Source organism: Lissotriton helveticus, chromosome 9 (genome assembly GCF_964261635.1).
Source record: "Lissotriton helveticus chromosome 9, aLisHel1.1, whole genome shotgun sequence".
In the NCBI taxonomy this organism is placed as follows: Eukaryota; Metazoa; Chordata; class Amphibia; order Caudata; family Salamandridae; genus Lissotriton; species Lissotriton helveticus.
This window is the reverse complement of record NC_136070.1, coordinates 519369503-519389810: the sequence shown is the minus strand read 5'-3', so window position 1 is coordinate 519389810 and position 20308 is coordinate 519369503. Positions and strand designations below refer to the sequence as shown.

The 20308-nt window shown below is 42.3% G+C and overlaps 1 protein-coding gene across 1 annotated transcript in view; it reads right to left on the bottom strand.

Moving 5' to 3' along the window:
* AP5M1 (adaptor related protein complex 5 subunit mu 1) overlaps positions 1 to 20308 on the bottom strand; it is a 107843-nt gene that overhangs the window by 70065 nt on the left and 17470 nt on the right. Inside the window, exon 2 of the mRNA XM_078660367.1 lies at positions 6114 to 6759. Within this exon, the coding sequence (XP_078516493.1) occupies positions 6114 to 6759 (646 nt within the window). The remainder of the gene's footprint in view (positions 1 to 6113; positions 6760 to 20308) is intronic.

The window sequence follows — 20308 nt, the reverse complement described above, 5'->3', positions numbered from 1 at the left end:
TTCATTTTGCCTATTTTTTCTTCATTATCACTTATAGGAGGACCTCGAAATGCAGGACTTCAGGATGTGTCCTGTACAAAACGTTCTCCTGTGTTTGATTTAATAAACTATACTGTAGTCCATATATAATAGAAGCCCATGCCAGCCAGAAGGTGCGCGTAACAACTGACTTGCCCCTTAGTTCACTATTGGCATTGTTGTCAGGGTGGGGGGGCATGAAGGTTTCTAAATTCATGTTCGAAAACTGTCATTTTAAAAACACAAAAACTTCTCTATGCACCGATATACATCTGACAATCTGAGGTGAAATGCTTTTACATGTTAATGAAATACACTTTTTTGTAACTTTGAAGCGCCTTTATCATATGTTTACATGTTTGTTGCATGAAGCCTTTAAAAATGAAGTGGTACAGGAGGGCACCTTATGTGATTTGATTTTGATTTGGGATTTATAAAGCGCGTAGCTACCCTAGGGCATCCCAGCGCTGACGAGACCTTGGATCCAGAGAAGAAGTAGGAAGGGGAAGATTGAAGGTTAAGGGAAGAGCCATGTTTTTAATTGTCTCCGAAAGGTGAGGAGGTTATGTTCTCTCCTCAAAGCAAGTGGGAGGGTGTTCCACAGATTTGGGGCGTTGTAAGAGAACAAGCGGCCGCCGGATCTGGCCTTTCTTATTCTTGGAACGCTGGCAAGGGCAAGAGAGTCGGATCTTAGTTGTTTGTTGGACTGATGAGGTTTCATCAGGGGTCTCAGAATTGGGGGGCCTTTGTCGTGCATTATTTTGTGGGAGATGCATAGGGTCTTGAAGGTAATTCGTTCTTTCACTGGGAGCCAGTGAAGGCTTCTGAGAGCTGGTTTGGCCGAGCATCTCGCTTTAGTTCCCGTTAGTATTTTGGCAGCCGCGTTCTGGGCGCACTGCAGTCTGTGAACAACTGATGCCGGAGCCCCCAGATATAAGATGTTGCCGTAGTCCAATCTGGAGTTCACCAGCCCCTGCATCAGTAGTTTCCTTGATTGGAAGGGGATCAGGTGGAGGATCTTTCGGGACATCCGGATGAGGCCAAGACAGATGCCTGTGGTTTTTCTGGCCTGAGTTTTGAAGTTAAGGTCCTGGTCCAGCCAGATGCCAAGACTTTTGACCTCGGTTTTGGGGGTTGGAGGCGTTCCCATGCATGGTGGCCACGAGAGGGTAGTGGGGAGCTTGTGTGGGTTTCCAAGGAGCAGTATCTCCGATTTATATCCATTCAGTTTTAAATCGGGATTCACACATCCATTGGTACACCCTATCTAGGCATATAGCCAGGTTGTCTAGGCTATTGCTCGACTGGTTGATAGAGACCACCAGCTGGGTGTCATCGGCGTACATTACTGTTTTGATGCCGAAGGGAGCGACAATGTCCTCTAGAGGGGCCATGTAGACGTTAAAAAGCGTGGGGCTCAGGGAGGAGCCCTGGGGAACCCCACACTGGAGTGGCTGGGCCTTGGACGTGGCGGTGCCATCCGACACTTGGAAGGATCTTTCTTCCAGGAAGGATTTGATCCAGGCCAGGGCGGAGTCAGCAACTCCTATCAGACTGAGCCTGTGAATAAGGATGGCGTGGTCCCCCGTGTCGAAGGCGGCACTCAGGTCGAGGAGGATCACTGCCACTGATCCTCCTGCGTCCATGGTGCTTCTAGCCTCTTCGACCACGGCTAGCAGTGCGGTGTCAGTACCTTGTCCAGGTCTAAACCCGGTCTGGGAGTGACGTAGCAGATGATTGGCTTCCAGGAAATTAGAGAGTTGATGGTTGGCAATACGTTCGGCCACTTTGCTGACAGCAGGGAGAAGCGATATGGGTCTAAAGTTGGTTGGGTCCGTGGGATCTAGGTGAGGTTTTTTTTAAGAGAGCCCTAACCGTGGCTTTCTTCCAATTGGCCGGAACAGAACCTAATTTAAAGGAGACGTTAATGAGGTTGGTAAGAGGAGGAGCAACCGTGGGGGCGACCAATTTTAACTTACTGATGGGGGCTGGGTCTGACGGGGAGCCACTTTTTACAGTTTGTAGAATGGACAGAAACCTCTCTGTGGTGATCTGGGGGAAGCTTCGAAGGCAAGGAGCCTCTGGTGGGAGGGGTGGAGTGAAGGGAGCTTGAGGGGAAGTGGGGGTCGGGAGTGAGGTCAGAATTTTGTCGATTTTTGAAGAAAAGAACTTGGCCATCTGATTGCATCTGGCGCCCTCTGGGTCCGGGATGGGTAAGGGGTCTTGGATTTTAGGTAGGAGACGTACAATGCGGTACGTTTCTTTCTCAAAATTGGCTGCTGCGGCTATCTTGTCCTCAAAAAAGATAGCCTGTGTTGTTTTTATAGAGTTTTTATAGAGCTTGGTGGTGGCTCTGAACTCTGTTTTGCTTTCCTTCGTCCAGTTTTTTCTCCATAGGCGCTCGAGTCTTTTGCATCTTTTTTTTAAATTTCGCAATTCCTGGGTGAACCATGGTGAATTGGCGGATTTCCTAATACTAGGGAGGGATTTGAGTGGCAGGGTGATGTCTAGCGATTGGTTGATCCACTCATGTAGTTGGACATCGGCTCTGGAGGGATCCGAGTCCAGTACTGGTATGGTGGAGGAAAGTACTTGTGCCCAGGAGTTTATGTCCAAGTTTTTCCATGGGCGGGAAGGTAGTTGGGGGGGGGTGTAAGACAGGAGCCTTAACCGAGAGTTTTAGTTTAAAGGGGACTAAGAAGTGGTCTGACCAGGGGAGAGGGATGGGGGACTGAACTGTCAGTCTCGTAAGGTTGGAAAATATGGGGTCCAGCAGATGTCCCTTAATATGGGTGGGTAGGTTGCTTTGTAGATGGAGACTTAAGGAGCCTAGGTCTGCTTTAAGATCCGCAGCTGGCTTGCAAGAGAGGTCATCGAAGTGGAGATTTAAGTCTCCCAGGATCGTGAAGTTCGGGGATGAGCAGGCGAGGGAGGAGATGGCTTCAATTAGGAAGTCACTAAAGCGTCGTATCGGCCCAGGTGGGCGATACAAGAGTATCCCTGATAGGGTAGTCGAAGGTGGCCGGTGGATGGAAAAATGAACATTTTCGCAGTCTAAGATAGGGCTTTCTTTGAACTGGCAGGACAGGTAGTCTCGATAAATGATCGCTATTCCCCCTCCAATACCTGCGGGTCTGTTGTGAAATTTTATAAGGTAGCCAGGTGGTAGTGTTTGGATGATGTCTGGCTCCGAGCCTGACGTGAGCCACGTTTCCGTAAGGAAGAGTGCCTCGATATCAGAGTCCTTCAGGAGTAAGTTGATTTCAGTCTGATGCTTCGGTAGGGATCTGCAATTAAGCAGGGCCATACCGAGACAGATTGGTTTAAGGGGGGGGGGTGTGGACTGAACCTGTAGGAGCAATTTGGACAACGTGAGTGTCCTTCCTCTAAGGCAATGGTACCGTTACATAGGGTGGCTGGGAGGCCTCTTAGTCTATACAGGGTTTCCTGAGAGCATTTGAGGTGTGGTAGAGTGGGTGAAGCAGGGGTTGTGGGCTCTGGGCTCGGTCTGGCGCGGACGGGCGCAGACGGGCTTGCCTTAGGCACGCCTTCGGCGCGCAAACGGCGCTCCCGCTGCGCTCGTCCGCTGTGCTCGTCTGCTGCGCTCGTCCGCTGCGCTTCCGGCCCAGGCACATTTTATGGGCACTTACTATGGGCACTTACTAATGGTGAAGGGCAGGGGGGGGGGCGTGGCCTAAAAGGGGCGTGGCCTGAGTCCTCGCGATTCGGTGCTCGTCGAGAGGAGTAAACAAGGTCAAGGCAGCGCGGCAGCGTTAGGATCCGCTCCCCGTGCCTAGTGTTCTGCTCAAGGTGCCCAGGTAAGTGGTGAGTTAAAAGATATCAGGACAACAGTGATACAAGAGATATTTTTTTTAAAAAACAACAGAAATGCGCTCTCCCGGCTTCCGCCTCAGGAGTAGGGTCAAAGTCTGTGCGTCTTTTTACTTCAGTTAGTCTGTAAATAAATGCTTGCCTTTTATTTACTATCTTTATGAATATTTGTGCTTTATAAAGTAAACAGCAGCCTAGTGCTGCTATTCAACCTGGGGTTGCATGTAAAAGTCAGGACAGTCACATGTGCCCCCACGGGCCATACTTTGAGTATCACTGCTCTATGGTGTTCTTTTTATTTCAATTATGGCTCTACATCATTCTTCCCACACAGAGATCATTCCAATACGGCCACTGCTGCAGCAGGGATTCCCCTTAGTTAGAACTCTGCACAAGCTCGCTTCATGACGGGCCCGGCGACGTGCCCCACCCCGACCGACTTTCTCAGCGCCCTCTGATCCCCTAGTGGGGCCCTCTATGCACTTCTGAAATTTCACTTGTTTCCTCCCCAAGATGGTGGCATCCTGGAACATCAAGCATCACATTTACGATCTAGCTCAACACTGAAGGCGATTACCCACACCTGCCCCTCTTCATCACACCTGCAATGATAATTATTACTCGCTTCAGTATATATATATATATATATATATATATATATATACCGCCTCCTCTGCTTTCTCATTATCTCCAGGTTGGCTGACTGTTACTTCTACTAGATTCACTCCGCAGCTAGTGTGGTCTCTGCCATCACCTAAGGGGCCATTTACTTGAATTGGATAAGCTCTGCCGCTCATGCTGGATTTTACTGCATTTTTGCATCCTAGATTAGCTACAATAGTTGTTATCCACACTCATTTATGTGGATGATGGGGCTTATGTGTGTGTGTTCATTATACGTCACATGTGCATCACCTGCTTGTTCACTTATCTGTTTGTTTGTTCTGATGCGTATTTGCATGCTCACTGACAGGTGTGATTCAGTCTATGGCATTTTTTTTTCTACAACTGCCTAATGCATTGCTATGAGACAATTGGGTATGACCTACTGAATACCCCATTTGTTTTTAATTCTCACTCTCTATATGTCTCTTTTCCAGTGGACGTCAGATTTTAGATATCATAAGGTATATCCTACACTTCGAGGGTGATATTTTGAGATTGGGTATTGTTGCCAATTACCACTACTATAACTTCAATCATTTGTAGAATAGGTTACATGGTCCTCACGAAGTGCCCATATCTGCAGGGACTTTACACGTCACAAAACATGTTGACTGATGTTCTCACTTTCCCTTTCCTGTGAGTTGTACCTGATCATTGTCTTCAATACAGCCACCCTTTGGTTCAATTTAAAACAAGAGGCCCCACTTATTAAAATGCTCAGAGTCTCTCTTAGTTATTTTTATACCACACTTACATCAGTCTACACACACAGCACCTCCACTTACCCTTTATCACGGCATCTTATTTCAAAAGACCACCAGCAAAGAGGCCCCTTGCAGGGCCCATTGGGCATTTCAGTCCCAGCCCAACGAGGAGCTGCTCGATGAAGAAACATGACACCCATCCGGGCGTGTGAGGGCTCTTGCTTCTGAGCAATCAGATCCCGCCAATCTGTTTGCTCTGACCCCTCCCGACCGACTGCCTTTTCGGTTTCCTTTCCCGATTCTCTTATGAACTGCATACTCTACTTGCATACATGAGCATCTGCCAGGCAAACGTGAAATCTCAAAGAAACTGCAAGAACTTTACAGCAAACCAAGAATCCCTAAAATGGAAGGACCCTGGGCAGTATGCTCTATGCTGTGGAGAACCATAGTGGGTGGGGATACGGCCCGAGGAAATTTCAATAAAGTAGTTTGCTTTCTCTAAGGCACAGAACTGGATGGGCATTACAATATTTATATTTGCCTGACTTTTAATTCTCTAACCTAATCCCACAGCATCTTCCTTAGTAAGGCCTAAACTACTCTGCTTCGCTACTCTTATACTCATGTGCTAACATGCGGTACATGATAATCATTTATTAGTCCAACAGTAGGCGACGATCAGGACAACACAGGAAAACTCCAACTGACTCAGTTGACGCCCAGAAGTCCCTATCTTCCTTGTAGTCCCCTAACAGTCCGGACAACTTCAATAGTGTGTTTAACTTTTAATGACAACTACCGGCACATGTGCATTTTACCTCAGGCTCATGCTATATTGTATGCTATATTTCAACTCTTTTGACAGTAGATTAATTTGAGATATTATCTCACCTTACAGGTTACAGTTCCACACACTTGCCACATATCGGTGGCATCCATCTTGTCATATTGCATGGACTTTACTTTTTCAGTGACACAAACTTTAACCTGAGATTTTCCCTTAAATTTGCTAGTGTTCCATGATGGCTGCTTCTGAGTATGATTCATTGAGGTATCAGTCACAATATCCATTATCCCATTTAAGTTTGTGTCTATGGGTGTTCCAAAGGGACAGGCATGCATGAGCAAAAGAGGAAGCTGTTCCAGCTTTGCAGACAATTCTGCCTCATTTTTCTGAAATACGTTCATATAGGTCATTAGTCCTGATAAGAGAGAGAAGGCTTCCGATATCCCATGGATGCTTATGAGCGGTGGTTGAGGTTTCAAAGATTGCTCAACAAGGGGAAGGGCAACATATATAAATTCATTATTTTGAATGGTAAGGACAGGCCAAAGGTTACCTTCGCCAATAACAACTGTATAAACAGATGTTTTGGTAATTTTAGAGCAACTATCTCGATTCTCAACAAAGCTTTTGTCCTGATCTGTTAATCCAAGCTCAACCAACAAAGCATTCATAAAATCAACATCCTCTGGAAGCTTCACATAGCTGGCACCATTGAAGACTTTTGCTCTTTTTTCAACTGTGGGAAAACGCCTGAAAAAAGAAAAAAAAGTAATGTTAACAAGAAAAATGTGTCAATTGTATATCGAACAGATCTTTCATAAGACAGAGGCGGCAGGTTGGAAAAGGGTAGTGTGGGACAGTGTATGGTAGACTTTAGCAAGAGGGTCAAAAGGGGGAAGGCATGCGAGTTTCCAAACTTTTATGACAGTAGACAATGGTGTTCTATCTGGGTCTCATGTTTCATATATGCCTTCTCTTATGACTAGTATGCCTAATGGAATGTTTAGGCACATGTTGCGTTTGGCACGTCAGACGTTAAAGTGACAAATCAAGTATTCCAGAGATAACGGACATCTTAATCTGATCAGTGGCACAACTGGCATTGTTATTCTGCTTTATTTCCAAACTCAAAAAATGGCAACAAGTGACTTTGAACACGGCAAGTGGGATAGCCCTTATGCATTGGACACGTCAGTACTCACCAGTCACCATTGGATTTCAACTCCAATTTGGCACTATCCACTGTATTGTCGTGCTAATGTCTACAAATTGCAGGAACTTCTTTTAATGTCATGCTGTTTTGTGGGGGTAAGATGGTACACCGTGAGGAGTTGCAGCATTAGCCCAAGCGTGCATAACCTTAGGAACATTGCTCGCTCCGTGTGTGTACGCAGTAAGAGTAAGGTATGCTAGAATAAAACAAGCTCTACTCCCTAAGGAAAGAAGACAACATATTTTGTCATCAAATGGGTGGCCACTTTAGTTATTTTGGATGCCTCAGCAAACTACTTCACTGTAACAAGTAGCACTGCTTTTAAAATAACAAAGAGAGATAGTAAGGTATTTACTAAATATAGACCTTTTATAATATTTTGTTTTAATGAAGACTGAGTAATTGCATCGACTTTAGTGGCTAAATACATTTTTGAATACGTGTCAGGACTAGTTCAGTTAATTTACAATCACTTAATTCATTCAAGCATAGCACGGGACTCACTCATGCAAAGTGTCATTACATTAGCTGTATTTTTAAAGATGCCAGAAGCTCAATTAAATGGAATGGCATTGAGCATTTGCACAATTTTTGGTTGCAATGAATGCAACGAAATGTGTTCGAAAGAGAAAAGTGGCTATATCATACCCATGTCATGGCTCAGAGAATCAAAGGATTTTTGCTAATTTTACCTGAATTCATACCAGAGAACTCTTGATTCAGTACAATTGTCCCATTCTCTGAACACGTCGAAAGGTTAAGTCTGCCTTTTAGTGATGAGCAAAGCATAATTGTTTAAAGGAACACATTTTATACAAGGAAGCAAATGGCTGATGAGTCAAATTACAATTATTTAGGTAAACTAAGAATGCCAATATCATCGTGTGACTTTGATGCCACTTTGGAGTATTATTTGAAAGACCAAATAGATTTCATTAAAAAAAAAAAAAAAAAAAAAAAACAGAAGCCGTAGGTATACTGCAAACCCCCCACAAAGTTGTGTGATTAAAGTCCCAAATACATTTGACAATACACTTCATACTATTAAATTGAGTATTTAGTCCGAGGAGAGAGTACAGGAAGAAAGGCAAGTGAAGTTTTAAACAGGATTCACGTTATTGTTGCGGATTTAGATTTCATTCTACGAACTTTAGCAATTGCCCTACTTTGAAGAAGAAATCCAATAAATGTGTAATAGATAGGCATTTCTGTAAAGAGTATAAAAATGGTCAGAAATATGTTCACATTAACAGAGTACAAGGTCTAGGTGAGGTTCTCAACTTGGCTATCTGATATTATCTGGTACAGATGTTACACAGGAAGTCAAAACAATCAAGGAAGATCCTGTGAATCAGGTTGCAATTGGTAAGGTCATTTTGAAGGTCACTAATGTTTCAGGATTTATCAATCGCAATAATCTTACATCAACGTTTTATTCAAGAAAAGAAAGGAGTACGGTTCGTATCTTCCAATATTAATTCAACTGCTTTTGGTTGTAACAAAATCGATATGTTAGGCTATTCCTGGGAAACTGTCAGACAAACACAGGGAAATATATACAAAAGCATATGTTGCTAACAAGGGTAACAGTATTTTCGGATGGAGAGATCGGTGCATTTGGTATGATTTTGCGACCCAGCGCTGCATGTTCTATAGCACTTTTAGCTTTAGAATAAAGAAATCTTAAGGAATTGTGAACAGTCACAAGGAGCTTTTCAACAATGCTTTGGGCTGTGTGAAAGGAAATGAACACTGCATTATTTTAAAAGACTCTGCCATTGCTGTTTACCATTAAGACAAATGGGTACATTTAAGCACAAGAAAGCATTGCAGAAACATTAGGATGAACTGAAGTCTGATAAGGTAATTGAACCTGGGAATTCATCAGAGTGAGTAACTCCAGTGAAAGCAAGTAAAATATATATTTTTTTAAACAAGAGAAGAGAGATGGAGCCATGCGTAGACCTTCGGTCACTCAACAAAAGTATTTTAGTGGACTCCCATCCACTGCTGTGGATCCATGAAATTTTGGCAGAAATTAGTGCCAAACAATATTTTTCGACCATCTGTGTGCGTCCCCATACCACCAAGTTCCCCAATCAGAGGAGTCAATGTTACTTACCACATTTTTCCTTTCAGAGCTTTCTGCTACTTGAGGATACATTTTGGCTTAGGCTCAGCAGCGTATGTCTTCCATCACTTAATATACAAATTATTTAGAGGGCAGATTGGAGTACATGCATTTCGAGGATGAAATCCTGATTTTTGTTAGCACTGTTAAGGAGCACAATTGCACTCTGGTTCACATTTTAAGCATCCAAGAAAGTAGGGGCTTGACAGTAAAATAAGCTTAATGTTAATGTTTAACTCACAGCTAGGAGTATCGGGGACACCTTTTATCTTTGGAGTGTATCAGGCACAAAAAAGGGGGCTAAACCATCATGGATGCTCCTCAGAGTGTGTATTGATCAAGTAAAGTCTTTTTTGAGTCTCTGCGAATAATTTTCATTTTTCATCAATGGGTTCACAGTTATCTCGAAACCACTGAAGATGCTACTGCACAAAGGGGAACGATTTCATTGTACAGATGTGGAAAAACGTGCCTTAGAAAAAACTAAAGTATTAATTCTTAATGCACCTGCATCACAGCCGTAACTTAAAGGGAGTATGTGCATAACAACTGTTGATGTATGTTCTAAGGGTATTGGTGCTGTACTCACACATGCAATAGGTGGTAAAAAGCACACATTGGCCTTTGCTTCTCGGTCCTTACAAATTTTGTAACAACACTGTAGCACATTTGAGGGGAATGCACTTGCATGTGTGTGTACTTTGGAATATTCCCACGCTTATGTATGGGAACAAAAATTAGCTCTATGTACTGACCACAAGCCTCTACTGGGTAGGAGAAAATTGTATGAGGAAAGCAGCCCAAAGACTTGTTAGGCTATTGTCTTGTATGCATGAATTTAACTTTGTATGATTGTGGCCCAAAGTGCTTTGTCTTCAGGGAGATTTACAATTGTATGGACAAATTCAAGATGAGCTTAGCCTTGAAGGATAATTTGTACTTAACGAAGGGTGTGTTGTTTCTCCAAGCAATCTTCAGAATACGTTGATTTCTATTGCACGTGAAGGGCGCCAAAGTGTGACAGACACAAAGAAAAGACTAAGGAAAAGGTATTTGTGGCCACAAATAAGACAATTCTGATATTTATTTTGAGGGATCTTGTGTTTTGTGTGCTAATGCAGACACATCTTTGCATGGTTACATGCAACCATTGGCCTCCACTGAATTTCCCAATGGTAGGCTCCTACCATCTTCATGGAAGGGTTCTACAATTTCCCCGACCTACAAGTCCGGTGATAAAACCTCCCCGAAAAATTATTGCCAGATTACACTACTAGATATAAACACAAGGAGATGATGTACGGAGCGCTGAAACTTTTCAGACACTCACCCCTAGTCACAGATCTGGGTTGAATCCATCATCGTGCTTTAGCTCATTTTGCCACCCCAGTTCAGACACAGCTATATGCAAATCAGTCTTGACCCTGTGCTTCATGGAAACAGTCCAGCCCGAACTGCCAAGTCATATCTTTCCTGGGCCGGAAACAAGCATCCTGGGACCGGTTTCGGGATAACAGCCCTCATCAGCCAGGCTAGCTTGAATCCAGTGGCAAAGTGAGCAAGGGACCCATATCTGGGCATACCCTGCTAACTTAGGGCGAACAAAGCAAACACAAGGAGATGATTGACGGAGCGCTGAAACTTTTCAGACACTCACCCCCAGTCACAGATCTGGGTTTAATCCATCATCGTTCTTTAGCTCACTTCGCCACCCCAGTTCAGACACAGCTTTATGCAAATCAGTCTTGACCCTTTGCCTCATGGAATGGCATGGTGAGCAAAAAACTATGGATTTAGGCCCAGATCTCTGTATTGGGTTGAATGTATGACAATGTTCTGCATTCTGCCCATGAGCTTTTCCTTTTGCACTATTAGATATAAAGGTAAAATACTTTGCCGGCACTCTACTAACAGAGCTCCAGGACTGGGCCAAAGAGAAGGAAATAATCCCATCCATATCAAACAGGGTTCTGCAAAGACATAGGAACCACAACTAACATTAACCATGTCACTGATCATTGATAAGGCAAAATCAACAAAACAGGTGATTCAATTTTGTTTCATCGACTTTAAGCCAGCCTTTGACAATGGTAATCGAGCAAGGCTGTGGAGGAAGCTGGCGCTTTGGGGAATCCTGTCAACTCTCTTGAACCTTTTAATACAACTCCATACCAATACATGGATACAGGTAAAAATAGGCAATGGCACACATCTTTCAAGGTGCATACCAACTTCTATGGGGCTTCAACGGAGTTGTGTGCTTACACCGATACTGTTTAACGTCTATATGGCAGCTATGACATCAATCATAAGTACCTGCAATTCGCATGCCCCTCGACTCGGAGCCAAAGCCATCTATAGTATCTCATAAGCCGATGACGTAGTCCTGTTAAGCCACACTCAAGTAGGCATGCAACGCCTACTCAACAAAATGCATGAACACGCTGTGGAAATCCACCTAGAAGTGAACCTCAATAAAACAAAAACCCTACAATAAAAAACGACAAGCAACGGTGTCCTACTTGGTACCTGGAAAAATTACCAATTGCGAACACCCCCACCTATAAATATTTAGGGGTAATCATGGACGAGCGCAGTCAATTTACCAACCGACTCGAGAGAATCAGAAAGAAGGGGATGGCAATAGCAACAACATTAAGGCAGCTAAAAACAAAACTCACAGGCCCTATCCTCCCCCCCCCTCCTCCGGGTAGCATAAGCTAAAATTCTACCCACCATTGCCTATGGTAGCGAAGCACTGAGGGGCAGGTACTCAAAAAGTCTGGACACCACCATGGTCATGGCCTATAGAGTCATGTTTAGCATCCCAACCAATGCCTCACTACCGCAGATCCAGTTACAGTTCAACCTAACCAAACAAATCCTGGCAAGGCAATGTTCTTACATAACATGCTGGCATAAAATAAGAAACTCTCCCCCGAATACATTACACCACCAGCTGTGGCAAGAACTCTGCAATACATCTAATTCGTCGGCCAGACAATACTTGAAGGACTCCCTTGTCGCCACTGGGCTATCAGACCTATGGAAAACTCAAATCACCCATTCAGCCTTCAAGCAAATAGTAAAAAAAGTTTTTTAAAAACGTTCCCTTGTAGAAGACAAAGCTGCCTTTGCCCGTAGTAGGCATGCTTGGAAGACAATGAGTGATTACAAATCATTTGGAAATCAGGCATATTTCAACCTGGGCTACCCCAGGAAGATAAAAGAACAATTTTTAAAATACAGGCTAGGAAGGCTGCAAGCCACTCCAATTCTCCCACCATGGCATAGGGGGCAATTTGTCAGCCCCTGTCAACTATGTGGAAATTGTATTGAGGACATGGCTTATTTAATCTGCTCCTGCCCCAACTTAAAAGAGGAAAGGGTACGTTTACTCAAACTACGTTTTAATGAACAAGGAATTCGCACCCGGAGACAGGCTGTGATCACATGCTTCAACTTCAAGGACCTGCAGCTAAATGGAAAACCAGTGAAATTCCTGACACTAGTAGAAGCTATGCAGGGAAGTGCTGTGCTCTTTCCAACGGCATAAATAATACAAATGAGTTTCAACTCCCAAAATTGACAGCCCTAAGCCCAGCCACAAGTACCTCTTCAGGACATGCACTAGCCCTGGAGACACTCAGAAAAACATAAATGAAACACGCTGGACTAGTTGTTGTTCTACTTTGAGATTTTTATGGCTTTTAGAAACCTACTTTTAATAATACCTTCTTCTTTCCCTCCTTTTTTCCTCTTTTTCTTAAAAAGCCTGAATTTTAAGTGTACATTTTTGCAATGGTTTTAATTAATCAAATACAATACACTATTAACTTACTTACAATGGTGTATACGAAAAACTGGCAATAAACTTTGTGGGTCTGTTAAATTATTTGCCTCTGGTGATAGAAATCTGCAAAAGCAATTAGAAACCTATTTCAAAACGATGCATTATGCTTTTCTTATGGAAACAAAAACGCCAAAGGCGTCATTTGTTTTCTTGAGAAACTGTTTAGCACCTGTTATTTATGTACCCGTGTGTGTATTTTGTCTTGTCAGATGGAAAAGTCTCTCTCATCTGCAGGGATTGAACATTACACAGTGGCACTGTAGCGTTCCCAAAGTAATGGGTTGGTAGGGAGGGTGAACAGGATGTTGAAAGATTACCTATGACTTGCCTCCAAGCTCACTAATGGCACTGTAATAAGGGCCGGGCAGGAATGTTTCTCAGTTTATGATTACAAACTCACTTTTAATAAATATATTACTAAAGTATAATGTGGTAGCACACTGTCAATTACAGACAGCACATTTCCATTGACATAGACATATAGCAATCAAATGATAATGTATGGAAATCAGGTTGCAGCAAATATTTATCATTTGCACATAACCCAAAAAATAGATTTTGATCGTATTAAAACCTCTTTCTCTATCACACTTCAGAATTTTTAAAAAGGTGATTTCTACTGGAATATTTGCACAGTGCACTTACAACCTGCTTAAATGGTGTGTTAGAAACCAAATGAGACCCTACTGCCTTTCATTTCACACTGCCCATACAACTGTACAATTGTCAGACAGTTCACATTACTTTTCTTTCTCGGACTGCAAAGTTAGAGGATTTTGTAAACATTCAATTTCCAAGATAAAATAAGAGCGATTTGTAAGAAGACATAAGCTGACATTTGACTTCTATCTTTGAATGCACAGCAAATGTGACAAGATAAAAAAAAAGATTTGAAGGCACCTTCACTGCTCATTCAATTTCTAAATAAGTAAAACACCTGTTCTGAGCCTTTTTTAGCTATCTCACCAGACCGAGGCAGTAGGCTCTGAAATTAACTCACCCTGATATAATTAGACTCACTATATGGAGTGGTTGAGTAGATTTCTCGAGGCCTAAGTGACCTAGCCACTTCCAATATATTTTCCTTGAACTTTGCAAGGATATCTCTTGATATATTTGGGGCTTCAGTCCAACCTTGCCCAATTCAGTGACCTGGTCTAGGTCAATGTCATTTTGGTCTTCTCCCAATATCTTGGAGAAGAGGCCTGTGATCAAAGTTTCCAGGTCTGAGCCCTCGGTCATCTCGCCGAGACCACATATGCATAAGTTGTCTCTCCTCGAGAGGTTTTCAAGGTCTTTGACTTTCTCACAAAGGCATCATATTGTGCATGGAGGGCAATGCATCTATCAATAAGAATGCAATTATTCTCTTTCTGTGTTTCTATGTCCGCTTCTGCCTCCACCATCCCAGTGCCCACCGAATTAATATCTGCTTTCAACACTGCAATTTGTTCTCCTAGGTCTGAATGAGGAGTATTAAGTTCCCATGTATTATCAGCTGCCTCTGTTACTAAATAAGTTCAGACTTAAATGGTCTGCTCTTGTCAAAGCCATAACTATGAGACATCTGCAGGAGAGGCATTCGGGAGCGAATGCGTGTCCTCTGGGTCTTATTTTTCTCTACAAACACCCATAACTTTTCTCAGAGTATGCTTTTTGGGAAGCATGGCATAAAGGGACAGGGTGCTTCGCCTGGCATTGGAGAAAACAGTCTTATATAAGTAATCCCTTCAGTGATGTTAAGTGTCTGTATTCATGTGGAAAGAGTCAATGTTCACGCTTGTGATATAGCAATATATTATTTGTAGACAATTCCAGTTGCCTTTAGTTATAGTGACCACACAAGTGCCTATATATCGTGGGAGATAGGTCTACCCTGTGCACAACTGCTATATAATGTAAGCCACAAAAGTACACAAAAAAAGTGATGGGTGGGATGCTTGAAGTAATCTCAGCCACTGGCAATCACTCTGTACACATCCCAGTCCATTATTATTTTGCACACACCACCTCAGCTTGGACCCAGACCAATGCAAACCAGTCTTTATTGCTCCAATGGGAACAGTCCAGCAAGAGCTAAAAGGCTAGGTCCTCCCTGAACCATAACACAAGCAATCTAAGACCGGTGTTGCCCTTGTTAGGCCTCATTAGCCAGGTATTTCTTGGTTCCAGTGACACAGCGTGCTGGTGGGACTCATGTCTGACCATACCCGGCCCACTTAGGGTAACAAACTGTAGTATACAAAAAAGTGACAGTTGCAATGCTTGAATTAATCTCTGCCACTGGCAATTAATCAGTGCTGTAACCCACGCTATTGTTTTTATGCACACCATGCCACCTCAGCTTAGGCCGGCCAGCCTTATTCAAATCAGTCATGACTTTGCTCTATTTTGGAGGGTTGTAGGAGCACTCCGTGTTTATCTGCTTTAGCTCTCTTGTACACTGGTGCCGCGATTGTTAAGGGTTGTCAGTCCTGGTACCTGAACGTGTTATGGTGAAATTGAGTTTCACCCAATCGCGCACTGTTCACTTGGCGCCCTGGCGCTTTCTATAAGTTATTCTTTTAGTCCTGCTCGAACCACGCTTGTTTTGGTTTACTTGAATTTTCTTTTTATTTCATTTGTATATATTTTTGCTAATTAATCATCATTGCATTATTCAACACTCAAATGTCTGTTTTAGTCACAAACATGAAATTCACAGTACATTTATACATCATATTTTTAAACTTTTTTGGCACATTTGTTACAATATTTTTCATCATCATTTCTCAAATGAGCCCAATGCATTTCGGCACTCATGTGTGCCTTCATCAGGGGCAGTCTCTATGAAAGAAAGTAAAGAACATAGTGTAAGTGTTTCTGTTTTTTTCACGGGGGGTTCTCTTAATTTGTGGAGTTTAAGTTTGCCTACCTGGTCGTTGTAGTTTTATGCCTGATGTGATTCTGTTCTTAGTTATTGCCACTACTTTTCTGTGTAAAAACACAAATACAAAAGCAGACCCTTGTATAACTAATCCTGGTACACTTATGAATGATTTTGATACTCCAATCTGTACCCAACATACCTCCAGTGTGCTGTCAAATATTGCTCTGGAAAATAAATGAATACACAACAATGATCTTGGTTCCTGTGTGCTATACTCTGTTACCATATTTCAACCGTTTACATTGTTAACCTACCTCAATGGGAAATGCCTTATGTCTCTGAAATACACAAACCAAAACTGCTCTTTAGTCACCACAACGCAATAACTCAAAGAAGAAAACGGATCGCGGTAGCTCTCCGTATTTTTACCTTGTCTTGCTCTGTGCCTTTTGAATCTATAAAACCAAAAGTCAACATTGTCACTGGCCCGCTCTGCCTATCTATAATCCTGTACGCTGCTAGTGAAGTATGCTGTCTACATACCTGTTCCAATTCTTTATCTCGTTTATCAGAGGTTCTGGCTAGCCGCTGCGTTGTCTATGTCTCCCGGTCTGTTTTTAACGACTGCTCCGCTACTTCCCCAAACAACTTCACGATGATAGCAATAAACAACGGACTTGGTCAACAGCCCTCGATTTCATTAGTTGCCTGTGGGCGCCATCTTAACACTATACTCAAAGCCCTCACTGTTCTGCCTACCAACCGTCATAACCATGATCTAATCCTGTTAATCTTAACATACTATAATCCCTGTTGGCTCTTCTAGTGCTCGCCTGTGAATGTCTTCATTTTATGTTATCCAGCTTCTGAATACTCATGTGTTCCTAAAATCTCCGATGTATTGCGTAAGACTATTGCTGTTGCTTGTCCTCTATCCTACTAAGTATATATTGTCAACTATTTGCTAAAACTATTTTAATGGTGTGGTCTTTGGTTGATAATGGCTGTGTTATTTACAGAAAGTGAGGTTGATGTTTAGTAAACTAGATGTCATATGTTCTATATACCGGAACCTCTCCACATATTAATATTTTGTGGTGTCATATCAATGCAATCAATACTCATTTTTCTGGGTGCACACCTGTTAAGCTACTACTTTGAAATCATAGCTCATATTTCTGGGTACACAATTGTTGCACTGCATCATTGTATTTTATGTAATTGATTAGCTCTAAACTTGGTCTTATTTATGTGCAGCTATACAACCTGCCATAATTTGTGCATCCTGATTGACTTTATAAAAAACACACTAGGTCATACTTGTCATTGAGACCTGTTGGCATCATGGTCTGTAAATATTTGATCCAGAATATTTCACGTTGCAGTAACTTCTGGTGATTGTTTATTCCATGTTTCATTGGAACTTGTTCCAAAATTTGAAATCTCAATTGTGAGATGCTGTGTTTCTCTTGTATCCAATGTAATACCAGTGGCGATGTTAAAGAGTTATTTCGGATTCGACTTTTGTGTTCTGATATTCGCACTTTTATCTTGCGCTCGGTCTTGCCGATGTACATTCTTCCGCAAGGGCACTTAATGCCATACACAACATTTTGCGTGTTACAGTCACTTGTGTGTCTTAAACGTATCTGTTTACCAGTCGTTGGGTGAGTGCAAATATCACCAACTATTACATTATTGCAGTTGATGCAATTGTGACACCGTGTCGTTCCTTTATCAGCTGGACCTCTGTCTGGTTGATGTTTTAATTTCAGCTTCTCCTTCAGGTTTAGCCCTCTGGTGTAGGCATGTAATGGCAACTCTTTAAATAATCCATGAAAATCAGGTTCCTGAGTTAATAATTCCCACCTTTTGTTGATGATGTTCCTGATTTTGTATGATTGAGTCGTGTATTTTGTTACAAACACCATTCTCTCTTGTTGTAATTTGGATCGTGTTTGTAGTAGTTTTGTTCTGTCCATTGCAGTTACCTTTTCAATGTGTTCTAGTAGTAAGTTGTTAGGATATCCTCTCTCCTCGTATTTCTTCATTTGTCTGTTCAAAGTTTCAACACATGTTTGAGGATTGGAACATATGCGTTTTATGCGGATGAACTGAGATAATGGTAGGTTGTTTATTAAGCTCCTCGGATGGAAACTCTTGTAGCTGAGGGCACTGTTTCGGTCTGTGGGTTTCGTATACAATTCTGTTTCAAATCCATCTGTATTCTTGGTGACTCTGAAGTCTAGGAAGTCTATTGATTCATTGCTGATTTTGTGTGTGAATTGTATTCTTGTCTCCACCTGATTGAGTGCTGTTATTAGTTGTTCTAGTTTGTCCTGAGTGTCGTCCCAGATTAAAAAAATGTCATCTATGAAACGACAGTAAAACTTGACGTGTGACCATTCATGCCAGCTCATCAAATTTTGTGACTCAAATTGAGCCATAAAGGTATTCGCATACGCTGGGGCCCCAGCAAAGCCCATGGATGTACCAGTCAACTGGGCAAAAAATGTGTCCTTCCATGTAAAGTAGCTATTGTGGAGACAAAATTTTAATAACTGTAACAAGACAATTTTTTTCTCTGTCGGTATGTCATCCAATCTGAGTAGTGCCCATTCCACTGCTTCCAGACCTGCTGCATGAGGGATTGATGTATAAAGTGCCACCACGTCAATGGTGCACAGTATCCAATGATTTTGATAGCCTTCCTCTATCCAGGATAATTTGTTCAAAAAGTCGGTTGTGTCTCTGATGTAAGAACCCCACTGTTGAACAAATTTTTGCAAGTGGTGATCAATATACTGTCCTATGGGATCAAAAATAGATCCGCACCCTGACACTATCGGTCTAAACGGTGGATTAGTGGGGTGTTTATGTATCTTTGGGATCATGTATATATGTGGTCTTTTTGGATTTTTGACTGTTAAGAATGCCTCTGTTTGATCATCCACTATGCCATTGTGTTTAGCTGTCTGTAATATTCCTTCCAACATTTTCTGTAGTGTGGTTGTTGGATCCGAAGGTAACTGAAGATATGTGTCTTGGTTAGAGACGTGTTCATGTACTTTGTCCTCATAATACCACGTGTCCATAAGCACTAGTGCTCCCCCCTTATCAGCTGTTTGTATTGTTACTCTCTCATCGTTGGCTAGATTGGTAATTATATGCTGTTCAAACCGAGTTAACAGACAAGCAATTCAGACCAAAAAGTGTATTCCAAGCCCCAACGTCGCACAAAATGCTGGACACCTTTGAGATTATGGTGAAGAAGGATTTAAAGACGCTAGATTACAAGAGGAAAAGATTCAGCAATTTGACAAAAAATGAACAGCATATAATTACCAATCTAGCCAACGATGAGAGAGTAACAATACAAACAGCTGATAAGGGGGGAGCACTAGTGCTTATGGACACGTGGTATTATGAGCACAAAGTACATGAACACGTCTCTAACCAAGACACATATCTTCAGTTACCTTCGGATCCAACAACCACACTACAGAAAATGTTGGAAGGAATATTACAGACAGCTAAACACAATGGCATAGTGGATGATCAAACAGAGGCATTCTTAACAGTCAAAAATCCAAAAAGACCACATATATACATGATCCCAAAGATACATAAACACCCCACTAATCCACCGTTTAGACCGATAGTGTCAGGGTGCGGATCTATTTTTGATCCCATAGGACAGTATATTGATCACCACTTGCAAAAATTTGTTCAACAGTGGGGTTCTTACATCAGAGACACAACCGACTTTTTGAACAAATTATCCTGGATAGAGGAAGGCTATCAAAATCATTGGATACTGTGCACCATTGACGTGGTGGCACTTTATACATCAATCCCTCATGCAGCAGGTCTGGAAGCAGTGGAATGGGCACTACTCAGATTGGATGACATACCGACAGAGAAAAAAATTGTCTTGTTACAGTTATTAAAATTTTGTCTCCACAATAGCTACTTTACATGGAAGGACACATTTTTTGCCCAGTTGACTGGTACATCCATGGGCTTTGCTGGGGCCCCAGCGTATGCGAATACCTTTATGGCTCAATTTGAGTCACAAAATTTGATGAGCTGGCATGAATGGTCACACGTCAAGTTTTACTGTCGTTTCATAGATGACATTTTTTTAATCTGGGACGACACTCAGGACAAACTAGAACAACTAATAACAGCACTCAATCAGGTGGAGACAAGAATACAATTCACACACAAAAT